Here is a 22080-nt window from a genome sequence, read left to right on the forward strand (position 1 = left end):
CTTTGCATCACAAAGTGTGACGTCCTTCGGACGGAGAATAAATTAGGGATCAAACTTCTAAGCATTAGCTAGTGGATGCCAAAGAACTCACAATGTCTTTCGACGAAGAGTAAATGAGGTATTGTATCGCTGGTACCCTGGCCAAATTCCAAATTCCTACCCTGGCCAAATTCCAAATTCCTACCCTGGCCAAATTCCAAATTCCTACCCTGGCCAAATTCCTACCCTGGCCAAATTCCAAATTCCTACCCTGGCCAAATTCCACATTCCTACCCTGGCCAAATTCCAAATTCCTACCCTGGCCAAATTCCAAATTCCTACCCTGGCCAAATTCCAAATTCCTACCCTGGCCAAATTCCAAATTCCTACCCTGGCCAAATTCCAAATTCCTACCCTGGCCAAATTCCAAATTCCTACCCTGGCCAAATTCCAAATTCCTACCCTGGCCAAATTCCAAATTCCTGCCCTGGCCAAATTCCAAATTCCTGCCCTGGCCAAATTCCAAATTCCTGCCCTGGCCAAATTCCAAATTCCTGCCCTGGCCTAATTCCAAATTCCTGCCCTGGCCAAATTCCAAATTCCTACCCTGGCCAAATTCCAAATTCTGCCCTGGCCAAATTCCAAATTCCTACCCTGGCCAAATTCCAAATTCCTACCCTGGCCAAATTCCAAATTCCTACCCTGGCCAAATTCCAAATTCCTACCCTGGCCAAATTCCAAATTCCTACCATGGCCAAATTCCAAATTCCTACCCTGGCCAAATTCCAAATTCCTACCCTGGCCAAATTCCAATTTCCTACCCTGGCCAAATTCCAATTTCCTGCCCTAACTCTGAAAAGAACGATGTGGCAACCCAGTCTTTGCATTTGGCCTTATTTAACGATGAATTTCATTATTGGACCCGAGACCCCTGTGGCTGTAGCCGAAGAGAGAAGACTCTTTGTATGATGCAAAACTTACATAAGAACTGCTTCCTTTGGTTTTCCGGCTTTTATAAATTCCTCTTCCGCTTGTTTAAAATTTCCCTGTGGGTATCAATAAACACAAAGTTCCAAACATGCACATTTACCTCGTATAAAATATCACTAAGTTCTGTATTTTACATCAAGGCCAACTATACTGAAAAGCCATCTACCTGCCTTTCGTAAGCAGTTATCGTCAATTAAAGATGTACAAGTTAAAGATGCACAAATGATGGAGAACCAAGTTAAAATATGAAATTTTGATGATGGCAATGTATTACAGTAGATTCATATACCTGATTCTTTAGTGAAACTGCATACTTCAAGTGGATGTCTGGAAGCTTGCTCTTCGTTGCCCCTTTCAGAAGATCAAATGCAAATTCAAATTCTCTGAACAAAGAAATAGGATGGTCACAATAAGTAGGGCTCCACATCACCTGTTTTTTTAGGGTGCCCCATTACACACCCATTTTTGTAATTTTTGTACACCTTTCCTTTCCTATTCCATCACCAGGCACTGCGTGACGTCATCGCCGGACACCCTTCAATGACCACATACAATTGGGCGACGGAACACAAAGGTGCTATTGTTCTACATTGGTAAAACATATATGCAAAGAAATACCAAGATATAAAAGCTGACCTTCTCTTGTCTTGCCTCATATTCATCTTTTGATCTAAAATCCAAATTTCATGAGTATATAGCAATAATAACAAATTTGACTTCACTGTTCAAATACTTATAGAGGGCAGTGTTTAACCTGTGCAGTAGTCCCACAAAGCTCCAACGGTATTAAGCCTCTGATGTAGTTATTGAAAGCACACAGATCAGGTGACATAAGACACACATTACATCATATCAAAGTGCATTTTGTCCAACAATAATAATAATAATTTTAACAATGCCAATTTCAATAAAGTTCTGTGCATGTGGGTGTGTAAGCAAACAAAGAGGCTTTACAATCAGCGCAGTGGGTTACAAGATCCCAAAAGGGAGCAAGGGAGCAGATTGAAAAAAAAAAAATCACAGAGGACAGGTTTGCCAATGAATGGCAGAAGAGACACGTCATGGAAGGTCGTGCCATTCAAACTGATGACCACACTTGACCATACATGATGTGAAACATGAGAGCGTAATTGTACAGAGATAATGTTTAATAGGTGGAAAAAGGGCATCCAAATGAGCAAGGGTGTCGGCAGAAAATGATTCCGCATTGTTGCTTCATCAGGATGAAAAGCTCACCCTTGATTTGCTGCACAGTCGATGGCCTTTTCCAAGGAGTCCAATTTTCTAAGAAGGTTAATGGCCAGGTCACCACCTAAAGTCTTTGCCCACAGGTAGGCTACGTGTTCTGTGCTGGCTGGCCCGCCATGAGTCTGGGCCACCTTGGGGACAGACAAATACAGCAGACTTTATCCAGTTCAAAAACAAAAACGCATAAAGATGCATCCTACTCAAGAATGAAGTTTGTGTCTTTGTGTCGTGAAAGAAACACAGATTAACGGCTTTCATTTAATCAAATTTTCATTCATAAATTTCATTTCATTTCAAATTTCATAAAAAATAATTTATCGGTTGAGACAACACATGAATCAAAACTAAGGAAAATAAGTTCATAAATGCTTGCAATGTATGATTTGATTGTTTCAAGAAAAGGGTTTTTAAAGGCAGATCATTCAAACAATAAAAAACAGAACGGCACTCGGTCGAGCCTCCAGGCTGAACAGTTTATGTTTTGTGTGCCACTGATAAGCCGGATCTAGATTCAGACAACGCAAACGTGTCCACCACGTTTTGTCATAATTCGTCCACAACGTTTTGAAATATCATGCTGTCTATCGTTTTTGGCCCGATCTCTCAATGGTGAAGAATCACTTTAAAAATTTATAATTACCGCATCCGGATCCGGTTTCGGATCTTCACCAAAATCTAATCAGTTCGTCCTTGTCACACACCCAACCTGACCACCAAATGTTATCGAAATCCATCCACAACTTTTTGAGATATCCTGCACTCAAATAAACAAAGAAACAACAAATACGTTGTACAGAGCACAATACTTGTTAAATACCGAAAACTAATTTGACCTTAAAGAAAATAGGCGGTTGAATTCATAGACCAAATATCCAAATCCTGTTCAAATTTCCAGTCAACAACAACAACAACAACAGGCATTTTAAGGCCATTTTCCCTGCTAGAGCGGGGGTTAGCCTTGCGGTCCCCATGACAATCTTCACCATATTTCCCTATTTTCTGCATCTCTCCTTGTTAACCCCCTTGCCCGCATTTCTTCTTCCACCATCTTTAGCCAAGTCTTTCTCGGTCTTCCCCGTCCTCTACTTCCTTCTGCATTCATTTCCATCACTCTTCTCAACCAGGCACTTTCATCCTTCCTCAACACACGACCAAACCATCTCAACCTGTTCCTCTTCACAGCATCCAGCACAGGCTCTATTCCCATCATCTTTCGCAATTCATCATTTGTCTTCCTCTCTCTCAACGATACTCCACACATCCACGGAACCATTCGCATTTCCACCCTTTCCAGCCTTCGTTGCTGCTCTACGTTCATTACCCATGTCTCGCTCCCATAAATCATAACACTTCTCACACATGCAGCATATACCTTTCCCTTCAGCTTCAACCACACTCCCCTCATCAGCACGCCACTCAGTTCCCGAAACTTCTTCCATGCACATCTCACTCGAGCAACCGTTGCCGAGTCTGATCCACCTTCTCCATTTAGCATGTCTCCGAGGTAGCAAAATGTTTTCACACCTTCCAGCTTCACACTGTCTCCAAGATCCATCTCAACATTTCCTCCATATGCAGCTCCCTCTGTGCACACCTTACATTGGAATGTAGCTGCCACACTGGTTAATGACCCTCTCAGACCACTGCATTTTTGATGAACCCACTCAGCGCACATTGTACATTGAATGGAGTTCACTCCGACAGTCCGACACCCTTCCTGCACACAGCACATGGCCACTTCCCAGTTCTTTCCACCTCACCACATGCTTTACCACTTGCCATCACCTTCGTCTTTCCGATATTCACCTTCAGACCTTTTGTCTCCATACATTCCTTCCACTTGTTCATGTTTTCCTTCAGTCCATCCATACTTTCCACAATAAACACCAGATCATCTGCATACAACAACTCCCACGGTAAACCCTCCTTTACGTTCAGAGCCAGCACCTTCATCACAGCTGCAAATAGTAGTGGACTTAGTACCGACCCCTGATGCACTCCCACCTTCACCTCAAACTCACCACTGTTCCCGTCCTTCGTCCTTACAGCTGTGCGCGCTCTTTTGTACATTGCCTTCACTACTCTGATCAACCATTCCTCCACTCCTAACTTCCTCAATGCCCATGTCAATACTTCGCGTGGAACCCTATATCGAATGCTTTCTCCAGATCAACAAACACAAGAAACAACTTCTTCCTCTTCTCCATGTACTTTTCCTGCAAATGCCTCACAATAAAGAGCGCGTCTGTCGTTCCTCTTCCGGGCATAAATCCAAACTGCATTTCGTCGATCTTCACCTTCTTTCTTATCCTCCTATCCAACACCCTTTCCAATACCTTCATTCCATGCTCCAATAACTTTATCGCTCGGTACGAGCCACACTCCAGAGGGTCACCTTTCCCCTTGTATAGACGGACGAAGGTACTCCGTTCCCAATCCACTGGAATGCGGCCTTCTTTCACCACCAGATTACAGATCTCTGTCATTCTCTTCACACCCCACCTTCCTGCTGCCTTCAACATATCTCCCACAACTCCAGTCGGCCCTCCCGCTTTTCTACTCTTCATTGCTTTTATCGCTTCCTCAACTTCCTTCTCAGTTATCTTCTCTGCCGGTTCAACTTTCCAGTCAAGCAGATGAAAATTGAGGATTCTAGAAATTATACCTAAGTTGTTGACCGTTCGCTTATGTTGACCTTTTGGTCCATGTTGACCCCAAAAATAATGGGTGGTTGAATTCAGTAACAAAATATGCAAATCCAATTCAAATTTCAAGTCAATCAGATGAAAATTGCTGATTTTATAAATCTGACAAAGCTGTTGACCTTTTGGCCTTTTGAACTAAAAAACAATAGGCTTCTTGCTGATGACTAACTCCACCAGGTGGTGATGTTTTGTGAAGATTGGAGTAAAAAAAAATTTGACCTGTAAGTGATTGTCATACAGACAGACAGGCAGATTAAAAATCACTCATAGAGCGACACTTGGCAAAACAGAACAAAGTAGAATGGCACTCAGTAAAGCATCCTTTTGACCTCAAAAATAATTGGTTGTTGAATTCAGTTAGCTGATATACAAATCGTCTTCAAATTTTAAGTTAATCGGATGAAAATTGACAATTTTAGAAATCTGGCCTATGTTGACCTTTTGTCCTATGATGACCTCAAAAATAGTTGGTGGTTGATTTCAGTTCGCTGATGTGAAAATCCTATTCAAATTTAAAGTCAATCGGATAAAAATTGAGGATTTTAGAAATATGAGAAAAAGTGGTTAACCTTAGGCCTATGTTGACCTTTTGGTCAATGTTCTCAAAAATAGACGGTGGTTGAATTCAGTTCACTGATATGAAAATCCTATTCAAATTTAAAGTCAATCGGATGAAAATTGAGGATTTTAGAAATTTGAAAAGGTTGTTGATCTTTGGCCTATGTTGACCTTTTGTCCCATGCTGATCTCAAAAATAGTTCGTGGTTGAATTCAGTTAACTGATGTGAAAATCCTATTCAGATTTCAAATCAATTGGACGAAAATTGAGGATTTTAGAAATTTGAAGAAAGTGGTTGACGTTTGGCCTATGTTGACCTTTTGACCTCGAAAACAAATAGTATTCTGTCGAACCAACAACTCTACCATTTGGTGAAGTTTCGTGAAGATTGGTTTGAAATAATTGTGACCTGAAGGGAATTTTAAGTGAGAGGACAGACAAACACACAAACACACACAAACCGGAGTGATAAACATACTTGTCAAAGAATTTTTTTTTGCCAAGTAACAAACAGACAGGGGTGAAAACATAACCTCCGTCAATCACAGAGGGTGGAGCTAATAAATAAATGAAAAATAACTCATAGAGCGACATTTTGCAAAAGAGAACAAAGTAAAATGGCACTCAGTAGAGCATCCCTTTGACCTCACAAATAATTGGTGGTTGAATTCTGTGACCTGATATGCAAATCCTCTTCAAATTTGAAGTTAATGGGATGGAAATTGACAATTTTAGAAATTTGGCCTATGTTGACCTTTTGGCCTATGTTGACCTCAAAAATAGTTGGTGGTTGAATTCAGTTCACTGATATGAAAATCATATTCTAATTTCAAGTCATTTGGATGAAGGTTGAGGATTTTAGAAATTTGAAAAAAAGTGGTTGACCTTTGGCCTATTTGACCTTGTGACCCATGTTGATCTCAAAAATAGTAGGTGGTTGAATTCAGTTAGCTGATGTAAAAATCCTATTCAAATTTCAAATCAATCGGATGAAAATTGAGAATTTTAGGAATTCAGAAAAGTGGTTGACCTTCGGCCAATATTGACCTTTTGACCTAAAAAAAAAAATAGGATTTTGTCAGACCACAAATTCCACCATTTGGTGAAGTTTTGTGAAGATCGGGTTAAAATTGTGACTTGCAGGCAAGTATAAGTGAGCGGAGAGACAAACAAACACATAAACACACATTAACACACACAAACACACACAAACACACACACAAACCGGAGTGATCAACATACTTGTCCAAATAAATTTTTTTTTTGCCAATTAATTTTTTTGCCAATGTATAAGAAACAGGAGTGTGTCGACAAAATACACGAGGTGAATTATAATCTAAATGAAGAATCATTCAGGTTTCAGACTCTCGCGTGCGTGAACTTTCACAGACGCTGGATGTCCATGCAAGGTGACCCACCCTGAAGGCTTCTTCCCACATTCCATGTGTTTGATACATGTTCACGGCCAGATTCCATTCACTCGCTTCTAAAAAGTGGAACTCAGCCTCCCTGAAGCATCCGTCACCCTCCAATTCCTGCCTCAGATGAGAAGGACAATGGCATATTGGTGGTGATAGCACAAGCAGAGGTTGGTTAACATTTTAAAATAACAACTTAAATTTTACAATAGAAAATTACATCCAACAAGATTATTATTATTATTTCCATTATATACAACTTAGCATGCTCACAGCTTGCGTGGTCAAGGGCCAATTAAAATCTGCCTAATACAGGAGTGGCACAAGACAATTATTGGATCAACCATAGGAGGCACGATTGCCCACAACAGCCAAACAGTTATAATCAGGTGAAGAAGAAGAAGAATGATGCTGATGAAGATGCAAGGGCAACTGATTACACCTGAACATGTCCCATAATCCCACATCATGAGCTAGACTGAACAACTATGTGGTGATGAAGAAGCATGGAACCACCTTTTAAGGCCATTTTTCCCAACAGAGCGGGGGTTGGCCTTTTTTGGGCACCTTGGTCCCCTTTTTTGAAGCAATGTTTTATGGCCGGATGCCCTTCCTGCCGCCAACCCTGTTAGTCGCCTCTTGCGACACACAGGGAATTACCAGTGAACTGGTACTCAATTTGCCGACCTCGGAAGGACGACAGGCTGAGTGAACCCCCTGGTGTTAATTCAGCGATCCACCGGGATTCAGAACCCAGGATCCTAGGATCCCAAGCCGGCACCCTAACCGCTAAGTAAACACCAGGCTAACCGAGATGAATGAATGCATGAATATATTGAATAAAGCAAGAGTAACTGATGTTGTCTGACCTTCGCCAGGTGGTAGTGGGTGTCGATAAGTAGGTCCTTGTGGTACTTTGACAGCAATCGGATCATGTCGTCATTTTTGCGTAGTTTCTTGTACATGGCGATGGCAAGGTCAGGTTGATCAATCGTAGTATAGAGTCTGCAAGTTTGATACATGGAGGTAGTCAGCATCGTGTGCTCAAATTGTTCCAGTAACTCAATGCTTACAATATGCCAACTGCAGAACATCAGAGATCTGCAAGGAATGACCGTGTAGTTCTGTGACTAAATCTGAACGTTAGTTTGAAGTGAAACTCACGCAAAATAATACAAAACGTGCAATTCATAGATCGAATCATTATCAATTTATATTTTCCTTTGCGTCCATTTTTTAAACCCCCTTTCTTGCTCCTGTATGCACCATGTAAGCACTGGACTAAACTACCTCCTGTTGGCACTCTCCCCACCTATGCCTCAGAAACATAGCATTGGTCCTTGAACCCCTCCTCCTCCCCCCCCCCCCCCCGCCCCATTCTAACCTCCCCGTAACCTCTCTGGGGGAAGCGTGAGTACCAATCGGTATTTCATAATTCAACACCCAGACTCGCATGTGAAAACATTTTGCTACCTCGGAGACATGCTGAATGGAGAAGGTGGATCAGACTCGGCAACGGTTGCAAGAGTGAGATGTGCATGGAAGAAGTTTCGGGAACTGAGTGGCATGCTGATGAGGAGGGGAGTGTCGTTGAAGCTGAAGGGAACGGTATATGCTGCATGTGTGAGAAGTGTTATGATTTATGGGAGCGAGACATGGGTAATGAACATAGAGCAGCAACGAAGGCTGGAAAGGGTGGAAATGCGAATGGTTCGACGGATGTGCGGAGTATCGTTGAGAGAGAGGAAGACAAATGATGAATTGCGAAAGATGATGGGAACAGAGCCTGTGATTGATGCTGTGAAGAGGAACAGGTTGAGATGGTTTGGTCATGTGTTGAGGAAGGATGAAAGTGACTGGTTGAGATGAGTGATGGAAATGAATGTAGAAGGAAGTAGAGGACGGGGAAGACCGAGAAAGACTTGGCTGAAGATGGTGGAAGAAGAAATGCGGGCAAGGGGGTTAACAAGGAGAGATGCAGAAAATAGGGCAAGATGGAGAAGATTGTCATGGGGACCGCAAGGCTAACCCCCGCTCTAGCAGGGAAAATGGCCTTAAAATGCATGTTGTTGTGTACTCGCTTTGAGGCGCGTACTGATGAATAGGGAAGGGAAGAGGGGAGAAACAAGAAAGTTACATGCACATTGCTGATATATGACATAAGTAAACAAATTTTAAACGCTGAATATTGTGTTAAGTTTGACTCGCTCAACTGTAACAACGAATTCAAGAGAATGAAGATGAGTAAATCCATTGAGGATGCATTGAATGAAAAGACTCGGTCTTAAATGATACGCAGTAGCTTTATAAATACTGGGATCGACATTTAGTTGATGTACTCAATGGAAAATTACATGAAGAAAATTTGGAGAATGTTAAAAACTTCGACGATTGTGATTCGGCAGTGAACGACACATGAAACCCCTCCCCTCGCCCCCTGGATGCAGTGGCACAATGCTCCCCACTCCCCTCCTGTAATCCACGAGTTTGTAATAAATACATATTATAGCCCATTAGGACATTTGTAATTACACTGTAATCAGGGAATAGAACATTGAGTTTGATTTATTGATTCATTCTTAAGGGACTATGGACAATGTAAAACTTTCAAGCGAATGTAAAAGATAAAATAGGAGCAATGCCCCTGGGCTCACTTTGTAGGACTAGGGACCCACTGGTCGGTGTGGATGGCGCACAAAATACATAACGGAGATAAATACCTATTTGGGGAAGGGGGGGGGGGGGCAAACCCCTGATTTTTTAAAATACCGTGAACAAACTTTCGTCCATTCGTGGGTGATGAAGGTTGTGGACAAGTTTCATCAAACTCGTGTGTGTTGCTTCGGAGAAGAGAGCAAATACCTATATTGGGGGGTCAAAACCCCCACCGTAGACCCTCTTAATGAGAGCATATTTTGATGCGGTCAATACACCATCGTTAGACATCAGATATGAAGCTTGTGGCCAAGTTTGATCAAAACACTGAAGCGTTTACAGACTCACTGACTGGCTGACTGACTGACTGACTGACTTACCTCCGGACACTGTTAAGCTAAGGTCTTGATGTTAAGCTAAGATCTTTGTTAAGGTGGTTATGTATTCACCCCTGTTTGTTACTTGGCGAACGTATTTCGCCAAGTATGTTGGTCTGATTGTCACACAATATTTCTCAATAGAGCACATACAGAGCACATACCTCCGTCAGGCTGACCAGTTTACGTTTTGGATACCACAGACAGGCTGGATTTGGATTGGAACCTTAACCAAACTCGAATCGACCTGTTCTTCTAACCTACCCAACTCATCCACCAAGTTTTGTCATAAATCATCCACAACCTTTTGACATACGCTAAATATAGTTTTTGGCCCTGCCTTTCAATGGTGAAGAATCACTTAAGCAATTTTAAAAATTTCGAATTCGAATCCAGATCCAGATCTTCACCAACATCAATTGAAATAGTCCTTGCCACACACTCAACCTGTCCACCACATTTCGTCCAAATCCGTCCATAACTTTTTGAGATATTGTGCTTTTTATGGTTTGGGCCTATCACTTGATAGCGAAGAATCACTTTTTTAAATTATTGGATCCAGATCCGAATAATGACCAAAATCTAATTAATTTGTCCTTGCCACATACCCAACATGCCCACCAAATTTTGTCCGAATCCATACATCACTTTTTGAGATACCCTGCTCACAGACAGACAGACAAATGAAAAATCATGCATAGAGCGACACATGGCAAAACAGAACAAAGTAGAATGGCAGTCAGTAGAGCATCCTTTTGATCTCAAAAATAATTAGTGGTTGAATTCATTGACCTGATATGCAAATCGTCCTCAAAGTTTAAGTTAATCGGATGAAAATTGACAACTTTAGAAATTTGGCCTATGTTGACTTATTGGCCAATGTTGACCTCAAAAATCGTTGGTGGTTGGTTTCAATAAGCTGCTATGCAAATCCTTTTCAAATTTCAAGTCCATCAGAAGAAAATTGAGGATTTTAGAAATTTGAAATTGTTGAGCTTTGGCCTATGTTGACCTTTTGGCCGATGCTGATCTCAAAAATAGTTGGTGGTTGAATTCAGTTCGCTGATATGAAAATCCTATTCAAATTTCAAGTCAATCAGATGAAAATTGAGGATTTAAGAAATTCGAAAAAAAAGTAGTTGACCTTTGGCCAATGTTGACCTTTTGGCCTATGTTGATCTCAAAAAAGTTGGTGGTTGAATTCAGTTCACTGATATGAAAATCCCATTCAAATTCCAAGTCGATCGGATGAAAATTGAGCATTTTAGAAATTGGAAATGGTTGAGTGTTAACCTTTGGTCTATGTTGACCTTTTGGCCTATTCTGATCTCAAAATACTTGGTGGTTGAAATGCAGTGTCCAAATATGCAAATCCTCTTAAAATGTCAAGTCAATCAGATGAAAATTGAGGATTTTAGGAATTTGAAAAGGTAGTTGGCCTTTTGGCCTATGTTGACCTTTTGGTTGAAGTTGATCTCCAAAATAGTTGGTGATTGAATTCAGTTAGCTGATATGTAAATCCTATTCAAATTTCAAGTCAATCGGATGAAAATTGAGGATTTTAGACATTTGAAAAATGTGGTTGACCTTTGGCCTTTTGACCTTTTGACCTGAAAAATATATAGGATTTTGTCGGACTACCATTTTGTCGGACTACATGTCGGACTACCATACTACAAACTCTACCATTTGTTGAAGATTCGTGAAGATCGGTTTAAAATTATGACCTGTAGGCAAGTATAAGTGAGTGGACAGACAAACAAACACACACACAAACAAACAAATGAAAAATCACTCATAGAGCGAACCTTGGCACAAGGGAACAAAGTAGAATGGCACTCAGTAGAGCATCCTTTTGACCACAAAAACAATTAGTGGTTGAATTCAGTGACCGGATATGCAAATCGTCTTCAAATTTTTGGTTGTTCGGATGAAAATTGACAGTTTTAGAAATTCGGCCTATGTTGACCTTTTGGCCGATATTGACCTCAAAAATAGTTGGTGGTTGGTTTCAGTAAGCTTATGTGCAAATCCGATTCAGATTTCAAGTCAATCGCATGAAAATTGAGGATTTTAGAAATTTGAGAATGGTGGTTGACCTTAGGCCTATGTTGACCTTTTGGCCTATGTTGATCTCAAAAATAGTTGGTGGTTAAATTCAGTTAGCCGATATGTAAATCCTGTTCAAATTTCAAGTCAATTGGATGAAAATTGAGGATTTTAGAAATTTGAAAAAAAGTGCTTGACATTTGGCCTATGTTGACCTTTTGGCCTAGTCTGATCTCAAAAATAGTTGGTGGTTGAATTCAGTTTGCCGATATGTAAATCCTTTTCAAATTTCAAGTCAATCGGATGAAAATTGAGGATTTTAGAAATTTGAAAAAAATGGTTGACCTTTGGCCTATGTTGACCTTTTGACCTCAAATATATATAGGATTTTGTCGTACCATGAATTCTACCATTTGGTGAAGTTTCGTGAAAATCGGTTTAAAATTGTGACCTGTAGGTAAGTATAAGTGAGCGGACAGACAAACACACACACAAACACAAACTGGAGTGATCAACATACTTGTCAAAAACCCAAAAAAAATTCCCAAGTAACAAACACCGTCGGTGAAACGGTGAAAGGTGAAATACCGGCGGTGGCGGTGAAAATGGCGGTGAAAAATGGCGGTGAAAGAGGTGAAAATACAACCTCCGCTACCGGCAAGTCACAATCCATCGATTTCATCACATATTTCATGATAAATAAAATGAACCATTTCATCCATGAATAACCCAGAATGTCCCCTCTGAATTTAATCAGAAGTATCACGAATATTTATTGAAACATCCCACCCATGTGAAACATGACTTTGTTACAGAATTCTTTTTGTCCTCCATACCCATTTTCAAAACTCCCTTCAAACAACAACATACAGTTGGTGTTTCGAAATGCAGGGTTGAACCCCCACCTTACACCACCAACACAGTTGTTTTGCAAAATTAATGCTGGAAAAGTTTCTGCAGCAACTATTACAACAACAATCTATTCATTATGCTACTATAGTATCATACTAATGGTTTTTTGTTACTTGCCCAAGCCTGTTATTACATTCGATAGTGTTGCTGCAGGGCTCGAGACTGCCAGTGAATGATGTGATTAAACGGTTTTTTCTCCTGCATGAGAAACTTTTTATCTTACCAATGTTTACATGAGATCATTTTTCTTCCTTTATGCAAGTAGCTATAGCCCCTCTGGAGTCATTTTCTGCAAGTATAGAAACATTCTTGCAGTTTGATGGACGGCACATGCAACTCTGCGGATCACCGTGGCGAGTAGCGACCCAGCCATTGGCTGACCACACGTGCAAAAATTGGCGGAAGGTCTGTTTTATCTATCAAATCATATTTGTTTCTTAGAGAAGGAATACCAACATATGATTGTTTTCAGTCATAGGCTGTTTATTTGTGTAGTTCCACAAGCCTCAGACACCTGCAAAAACATTCAAAAGTAGCCATAGTCAGGGCCCTTAGGGATATTTTGGTTCAAATTCTTCCAAAAGCATCAAATTTGGGGCAGATGTTGCCCATGCCATACTCTTTCGATTTTTGACCGGCGCCAAGGGCGGTATGATCCTGGGACCATACCGGTCCATCCCGCCATGTCACCTGACCTATGACGTCATAATTAGGATATGCATCCAATCACATGGCGTACTATAAGTGGTCAAAGTTCAAAATGAATCGATCGAAAAATGAAGGCAGGGATCCATTTTTAAGGTTTTCATAAAATCCAATATGGCCGCCAGGTCACATGACCTATGACGTCATATTTATGACATGTATACAATCATGTATACATGAACCCGGATCATGATCGCATTTCCTCTAATTGTCAAAAATAAGGTCAGAGTTCGATTACCCAACCCAGAAACATAAAATGGTGAACCTCGCGTAAATCTTGACAAAAAACTCAAAAACCGACATGTTTGACTCAAAAATGACCTTTAAGATGACCTTGAGGGTTGACCTTGACCTCGAATCATCAAAATAACATCATAATTGGATTCCTCGACCTCGAAAACCCCTGAAAAGTGGTATCATACATGATTCCAACCCTTTTGGTTATTTAACTGATTTTCCTCTAATCCGGGTGGCGGCCATTTAGTATTTCGCCAATATGGGGCCCCCGGGGGGGGGGGGGCGCCCGTCTTGGCGCCCGTCAAAAATCGAAAGAGTATGGCATGGGCAACATCTGGGCCAAATTTGGTGCTTTTGGAAGAATTTGAACCAAACGGCCCCAAAATATCCCTAAGGGCCCTGACTACCAGTCAAAGAGGGTGATATGGGCAGGACAGCTGTCCGGCTGGTTGGACAGGGGTGTTTTTTGCCCACTTTGGTGGTGATTTGAAATGCTACCACTTCAAAATGGCAAGAGTTCTTGTCATAATCGCTAAATTGAGGAAACATTTTCACTGTGTTTGTACATGGGAGTTGTGTCTCAACAGAGGACAGACGTGGAGGTAGATGTTCACTACCTGAATATTACTGGCAGATTCAGTAAATGTACAGTGTTTGTAGTTTGGTTGCTGTAAGTTTGTACAATTGAGATTTATAGTTGTGGCTGCAGATAGAGGCTGCGTAAACATTTCCTTCTGGAGAGAGAGCCTGTAATCTTAGAAGATATAGACACGAGCTGGGATTACGCATTTACAGCCATTTTCTAGTGGCATGGTGCTCTGATACACGACATTGAAATTTGGCTTTTACCATGAAAAAATACAGTTTTCCAACACAACACCGTGTTGTTTCTAAATGTGAATACAGAACGATAAAAATAACAAGATGTCATGCAGAGCACACACACACACACACACACACACACACACACACACATATATATACATATATATATATATGTATATATATTTATTTTTATTTATTTATTTATATATATATGGGAGCGTACGCTGGATAAGCAGGTTGCTGCATCCTTGGATGACTCCTCAGCACCATCCCGACACACACCACTGTGTGTGCAGAGTCCTCTCTCAAGGAGGTTGGGGGCAGGATTTGCACTCCACCCACTGTGAAAACACATCATTCCGGTGTTTTGCAATGAGGTGTTTTTAACGTGGCTGGAGTGCAAATGCTGCCACCAACCTCCTTGAGAGAGGACCCAGTACCCAGGTACTCATTTCGCCAACCTCAGAAGGATGACAGGCTGAGTCAACCCCACCTGGTATTAATTCAACAGCTGAACGGGATTCAAACTCAGGACCTTAGGATCCCAAGCCCGCCGCCCTAACCATTCGGCATGCAGAGCACGATCCTTGCAAAATCCACCCCCTCCCCAAAACAAACCGTTGCCATGGATACATCAAATTGTACATTTCATCAAGATTAAAATTGACGATCTTAATCAAAGCTCTGGTCATTTGGATTAAAATAGGTGATTTTTCAGATGAAAATTGATATTACAAGTTTGACCTTGAGTTGACCTTTAACCTTTGGACCTCAAAAATAGTTGGTTTCCCAATTCAGTGAGGTACTATGCAATTGCTGTTTAACTTTCAATTCAATCGGATGAAAAATGACAATTTTAGAAAATTGACCCCAAGATGACCTTTGACCTTTGACCTCAAAATCAATAGACTTTTTCCTTATGACAAACTCAACCATCTGGTGAAGTTTTGTGAAGATGGGTTTAAAATTGTGACCTGTAGGTGATTGACAGACAAACATACAGACAGACAAACAGACAGACAGAATAACGCACAAAACCAACCAATATACTTGAAAATCTTCAATTTTTGCAAGTACTAAGAACAACAATGCAAATATACGGCTCTGTGTTGAATGTAAAATAAAATCCAATAAAATGATTTGTGGTCTGCTTTACCTTTCTGCTTCCTTGAACTTTCCCTGCTTCTCCAGCTCCGCGGCCTGTGTTACAGAGAGCTTCAACGCTTCCTTTGGGGTCATGCACTGCATCGCAAGCTACCCAGACACAGCCAGCATATTCACAATGAAAGAGAAGGAAAGGTGATAATTTTAATGCGCAGTGGGTACTCCCAACTGCTCTCATCAATCAATAGCAGTAAGTACTTTCAAAAAAACGGTCATTTGATTGATTCACTGTCTTGAAATCTGAGAATTATGGAAAACAACCATATTCTGGACAATACAAGCAACGACATACCCTCAATAGATTTTTCATATGTACAGTTATGTACAAAATTTATTTGATGACAGAATTCCTGATTTCATATTTCTAATGAGTAAAGTTGTAGTAAAGACATTATCTCGGGTTCATAATTAAATTAACTAGTGAGTGCAACACAGAAATAACAGGCCAAATGACCTTCTCATGACCATTTCAAACCGCGATTCATCGTATAAGGTTTCGTTGTGATAAACCTTTGGCAGGCCTTCAGTTTTGTTATGGATCTTCCCAACTTCAGTGAGTTTGTAGAGTTGACTTGTTGCAAGAGGCATAATTCAGATTCTTTAAGTCAGAAATAATTTTGTAAGCGATTGATCATGGGACCAAAGCAAATGTTTTTCCTTAGACATGTTGCAGGTATACAATAACTTCATGTTGCTGTTGTTGTTGTTGGGGTTATTGGTGGGGGTCGATTTTTGAAATGTACACCCATTGGTCGGACAGCTGCCAGACCACACCCATATCTGTCACTTGACTCCACTCACAAAATGTTATACCCTTCATCTTGGTTTTCTGGTGGGCCTAACACATTTTTCCTGTACGCCTCTGCTGATAATACACTGCCCGGATTTGTTGCGTCAGATTTCCATTGTCTTTGTTTGGGTCAAGTGTTATTCACGATGAGGGACCCAGAAAAATCTAATAATATGTCAAATGATAGTGAGGTTGAAAATTTATTATTATTATTATTATTATTATTATTATTATTATTTGTATACAAGGTCGAGGCTCGTGTGAGAGCTAACATTAATCACAATAAAAAACCATAAACAGACACATAAAACACATAATAAAGGGAGCAGGAGACAAGATGGGGAGAGAGACAGAAGCACACAAGTACAACGGCAGAGAACAGGGACATCGGGAGATCTGTGGGAGGGAGAGGGCTTGGGGGTGGGCAGGGGAAAGGGGGTGGAAGGGTGGGACAGGTATAAAACAAAAGGACACTGCTAGGACTTCCAGGAAAGTGGATCTGGGGTGAATTAACAGGGGTAGAAAAGATCAAGGTTTTGGATGGGGGAAGACAAGAGATGGTGGGGAACAGCTGTTTTAAAGACTTGGAGGGTGGAGTGGGATTGAAGAGAGCGAGGGAGTTTGTTCCAGAGGCGGGAGAAAAGAGGGAATGAAAGAGTGAAGGTGAGCAGAGAGTCTTGATTTTGGCAGTATCACCAGAAGAGGGTTGCTGGCAGATCTTGTGCGACCTGAAGGAATATATGGGGGACAGAGCACAGACAGAGCTGGGGGAGCAAGGCCGGAGAGGAGTCGGTAGAAGGCAGAAAGACCACCAAACCCTGCGGTGAGCGAGTGAAAGGCCCTCAGAGTTAGCTTCATCGCAAGAGATTCCAATGATTCTGAAAGCTTTGGTTTCAACAGCGTGAAGCCGAGCTAGGTGTGAGGCAGGAGCACCAGCCCAGAGGGGAGAGCAGTAGTCCATTGAGCTGTGGATGAAAGCCTTGTATGTGGTGAGGAGCTCAGGTGTGCCAAGGAAGGACTTCGCACGACGGAGGATGCCCAGTCTGCGACTGGCTTTGGAGGCCAGCATGGAAATGTGGTTTTCCCAGGAAAGATCATGGCAGATAGTGAGACCCAAAAGCTTGAGTGACAGAACTTCTTGGAGAGGATTGTTGGAAAGTAGATGGTAGGGTTGTCCAGACCGTCTTTTCGGAGAGACATAGTGACAGTGTGAGATTTGTCAGGATTGAAAGACATGTTCCACTTGTTTGCCCAGTCTGTGATTTTGTCCAGGTCTGCAGAGAGTGAGGGAGCTGCAGACTGCCTATCTGAGGGATGACGAATGGAGCGGCAGAGAGTGGAGTCATCAGCAAAGAGATAGAGAGGATTTTCCAGAGAGTCGGAGAGATCATTGATGAAGAACAGAAAAAGCACAGGGCCCAGAACACTGCCTTGTGGAACTCCAGCCTGAACAGGAAGGGTAGATGAGAGAAATCCATTCAGGGCCGCACGTTGACTGCGACCGGCGAGGAAGTCCGCAAGCCATGCTTGGAGGTTTCCATGGATACCTTAATATAAGAGGAGAGTTTGGTGAGCAGGGTGGGGTTCCATTGGAGAAGAGGAAGGATTTGATATCCGAAGCAATGATGGATTCCATGACTTTGCTGATTAATTGGGAGCAGGCTGATTGGTCTGTCGTTGCAAGGATCTGTTTTTGTAACTTTCTTATGTAAAGGGGTAATGTTGGCTGTTTTCCAAGCTGATGTCAGATGTTTAATCAAGCACGTCAGACTGCACAGTATGTAAGAACGCATGGTGAGGTGTTGAGTTAATATTTAAATATTGCATGAAATGTGTGTTTCCCAATTGCGCCGTTCATCGCTAAAGAGTGCTTTAAATGTGCGTTTCCCAATGGGCCCGTTACCGGATTTCATCACAGGTCGTAACCCCAGTGCAGTCATTCATAGTCATATACAACTCATTATTTTTGCTTTTTTGCATTAACTCTTGCTTCAATCAAAAGCTCTTCAGGCATCAAATATTTCCTTCTCAACAAACCTGCACAAAGGATATTTTTTCATATCAGGAAACAATTTGTTAATCCACATAACTTGCCAATAACTCACTTTCAATTGGAAGTTTGAGTCAGAACATTTTGAAGGCACCTGTTATGAGGCAGGATGGCAAATTGTTTTCCTTACAGAAAAAGGACATACAACACTGTGTTTAGTGATTTTCATCTTATACCTGATGTGCCTGTTCCCAGTACCCAGCTTGTATGTACATGTCAATAGCATCCCTCGTGCGTTTTGCTTTCACGTACAACCGCTCGGCCGTCTGAAACGAAAGAAAATTATCATCAATACGGAACATATGTGCAGGCCTTTGTGGCTCTTGTCAACAAACTAGATGGCATTCATCGAATACTTACAACTCTTGTTGGTGCGAGCCAACTCTTGTGTTTTTTAAGGTTTAAAAAATATTTGATCCAATATGGCTGCCAGACCACGTGACCGATGACGTCATAAAATTACATACTCCAATATAATTGTTGCGTAGATCATGATAATGAAATTTCAAACTCATCGGACTAAGCGTTGCACTTGTCATATCATGACGTCATTATGAAGGCATCAATGACGTCATCATTAACAACACGTATTCCCAATGCAGAGTTCTTTACAATGAGCCATGTTTCAATTTTTTTTGGTAGAGCAGTTTGGAAATTTAGTCTTCCAAAGTTTTTCGGTTTTTCCAAAATGGTGCCTGGCCATGTATCCTATGACGTCATTATTATCATTAAAAAATTTCTAAACAAGTAGACGCATACCATATGTGTATATATATATATACATATATATATATATATATATATATATATATATACATGCTGGATCAGCACGTCGCTGGGGCGTATGCTGGATCAGCACGTCGCTGCGTCCTTGGACGCAGTGTGTGGTACGGAATGAGATGTTTTTACAGCGGCCAGAGTGCAAATGCTGCCACCAACCTCCTTGAGAGAGAGGACCCAGTACCCAGGTACTCATTTCGCCGACCTCGGAAGGATGACAGGCTGAGTCAACCCCACCTGGTATTAATTCAACAGCGAACGGGATTCGAACTCAGGACCTTAAGATCCCAAGCCCGCCACCCTAACCATTATACATACTATGGTGAAAATCTTGTGTCAATCGCACCACCGGTTGCCGAGAAAATGAGTTTTTAAAATTCAGGCATGTATGTACGACATACGTACGTACGTATGCAACCAATCACTTAACCCTGCGTTTCGCTTTGTGAGCGTAGGGCAATGACATTGAAAAGCCTTCACATCGGCTGAACTGGTGCTCCGGTCAAGGGTTCAAGAGATGCACTCGAGTTGTTGTCCTATTCACCAACCCTGTCCTGCCGGGTGCAGACTCACCTGGAAATCCTGGATGGACGTGTAGTGCTTTGCGATCTTGAGAAAGTATGGAGATGCAATGCTCTCATTTTGCATATCAAGAATGTATACTGCCTTTTTCCATTGTCGTGAGCCAATTGCAGCTTCAATCGCCTTTATTGAGCACCTGCAACAATGAGGAGATCCTCAATCTTTATATCCTCAGCCTTTGAGAATTCTAGTAACTCTTGAAAAATCTCAGGCAGTTTAAAATACATAGAGTGGGTGAAACTCTCAAATATCTTTGACCATTCTCATTGTTGAATTTAAATATGTTGATTTCAGTTAAGAAGACTTAACTAAAGTTAAGTTAAGTTAAGTTAAGAAGTTAAATGAAGTTAAGTTAAGAAGACTCTCTATTCACCTTCACTCTTTCATTCCTCTTTTCTCCCACCTATGGAACAAACTCCCTCACTCTCTTCAATCCCACTCCTCCCTCCAGGTGTTTAAAACAGCTGTTGACCATCATCTCTTATCTTCCCCCATCCAAAACCTTGATATTTTCTACCCCCGTTAATTCATCCCAGATCCACTTTTCTGAAATACCGACTTCTTTCCTGGAAGTCCTAGATGTGTCCATGTGGTTTTCACCTCTTCCACCACCCTTCCCACGCCTCCTCCCCCCAAGCCCTCTCCCTCCCACAGATCTCCCGATGTCCCTGCTCTCAAATGTTGTAATTGTGTGCTTCCCCCTCTCTCTCCCCATCTTGTCTCCCGCTCCCTTTATTATGTGTTATGTGCCTGCTTTTTTTTTTTGTCATTAATGTTAGCTCTTACACGAGCCTCGATCTTGTATACAAAATAAAATTAAAAAAGAGGAAAAAAGGAACCAAAAACATTTCGCCAACTTTACAGAAGAGAGAAAGCTTTTCCTACACATCCTGGATGAATAAGAAAACTTGTAATGAAGGCATAAATCAACTTGCATCGAAGAGTTAAATATCGTAAGCACCTCCAAATGATATCAAGCCACTTTTGAACTCTTAGGCAGCTTTTCCCCCGAGGAACTCAGGGCCAGACTGCCCGTAACAAAGAGAGGGAAGGCTGCCAGGAAAGATGGAATCCCTCCAACTTCTTCCATCAACTTGGACTGATGGCTCAAAAGTGGCTCCTGAGCCTATATTCAAACGTGATGGAGAGTGGCCAAATTCTCTGTTCTCCACCCAAATTTGAGAGTGACATTGTTGAGATAAACTTCCTCTACTCAATAGCATTTCTGGCTCACCGCAAACTGCATTTATAATTGTTGCTGCAAGCCCGCTATACGTAAGAGAGAATATGGGTTCATAACCATACAAGTGAGTAAAGCAACTGACAATGTGCACAACATATCACTGACCCAGCTTCAATGTAGTGGTTGATGGCCGCATCTAGTTGCTTCTGCTGCACAAGGTGATCACCCCAGGCCTCCTCCAATTGAACAACCTCACTGGGGAATGAAGAGCGAGAGAGTTCCACCGCTGTGGAGCATAGAGAATAAGATTAGTGAACAAGGAAGCATCACAAACAGACTCGGTACATGCAGTACATACACAATGCAACATTATCAATTACACCCGGAAGAGGTGAGCATCAGAGCGCACAATGTACGAAAATGTCAATCAAAGCTGTGAATACATCGGTCAATATTGTTGTTATGAATAGTTTTCATAGTTCTTTCATAGGGCATGTTCGCGTAAGTGTGATGCAATCAACGTAATTAGCAAAATAGTGTCAAGTTGTGTTTAGAAGCTCTTGTCTCCCTTCCCCCAGTGTTTGTGTGCCAGCCCCGTCCTTTCCCTCCATACACACGCACCGTAACATTATCCATGTAAATCTGTCTGTGTGTTTTTCTGTGAGCAAAAATGTGCAAAAGGTCATGCCGCAATAGTGACTTGGCCGAGTTGGGGATTTCATTCAAGCGTTAGACTGACGCGTGATCGGAAATTTTGTGGCGCCTCCCCAGACAATCAGCGCAGGCGTGGAATACTCTCTCAACGTCAGACCAGACAAATAAGGTGCACTGAGAGAGATTACATGGTGGCTGTGTGGAGATTCCTTGAGAGA

The 22080-nt window shown here is 41.6% G+C and overlaps 1 protein-coding gene across 1 annotated transcript in view; it reads right to left on the reverse strand.

The window, feature by feature from the left end:
- The window catches only part of IFT172 (intraflagellar transport 172), a 428976-nt gene that overhangs the window by 161660 nt on the left and 245236 nt on the right, over positions 1-22080 (reverse strand). Inside the window, exons 24-32 of the mRNA XM_068109837.2 lie at positions 21374-21494; positions 20017-20161; positions 18840-18929; positions 15816-15913; positions 7769-7904; positions 6900-7016; positions 2206-2348; positions 1259-1352; positions 961-1025 (exon numbers count right to left, since the gene is read on the reverse strand). Of these exons, the coding sequence (XP_067965938.2) occupies positions 961-1025; positions 1259-1352; positions 2206-2348; positions 6900-7016; positions 7769-7904; positions 15816-15913; positions 18840-18929; positions 20017-20161; positions 21374-21494 (1009 nt within the window). The remainder of the gene's footprint in view (positions 1-960; positions 1026-1258; positions 1353-2205; positions 2349-6899; positions 7017-7768; positions 7905-15815; positions 15914-18839; positions 18930-20016; positions 20162-21373; positions 21495-22080) is intronic.

This window comes from Myxine glutinosa, chromosome 3, assembly GCF_964187855.1.
Source record: "Myxine glutinosa chromosome 3, kmMyxGlut1.1, whole genome shotgun sequence".
NCBI classification, from domain to species: Eukaryota; Metazoa; Chordata; class Myxini; order Myxiniformes; family Myxinidae; genus Myxine; species Myxine glutinosa.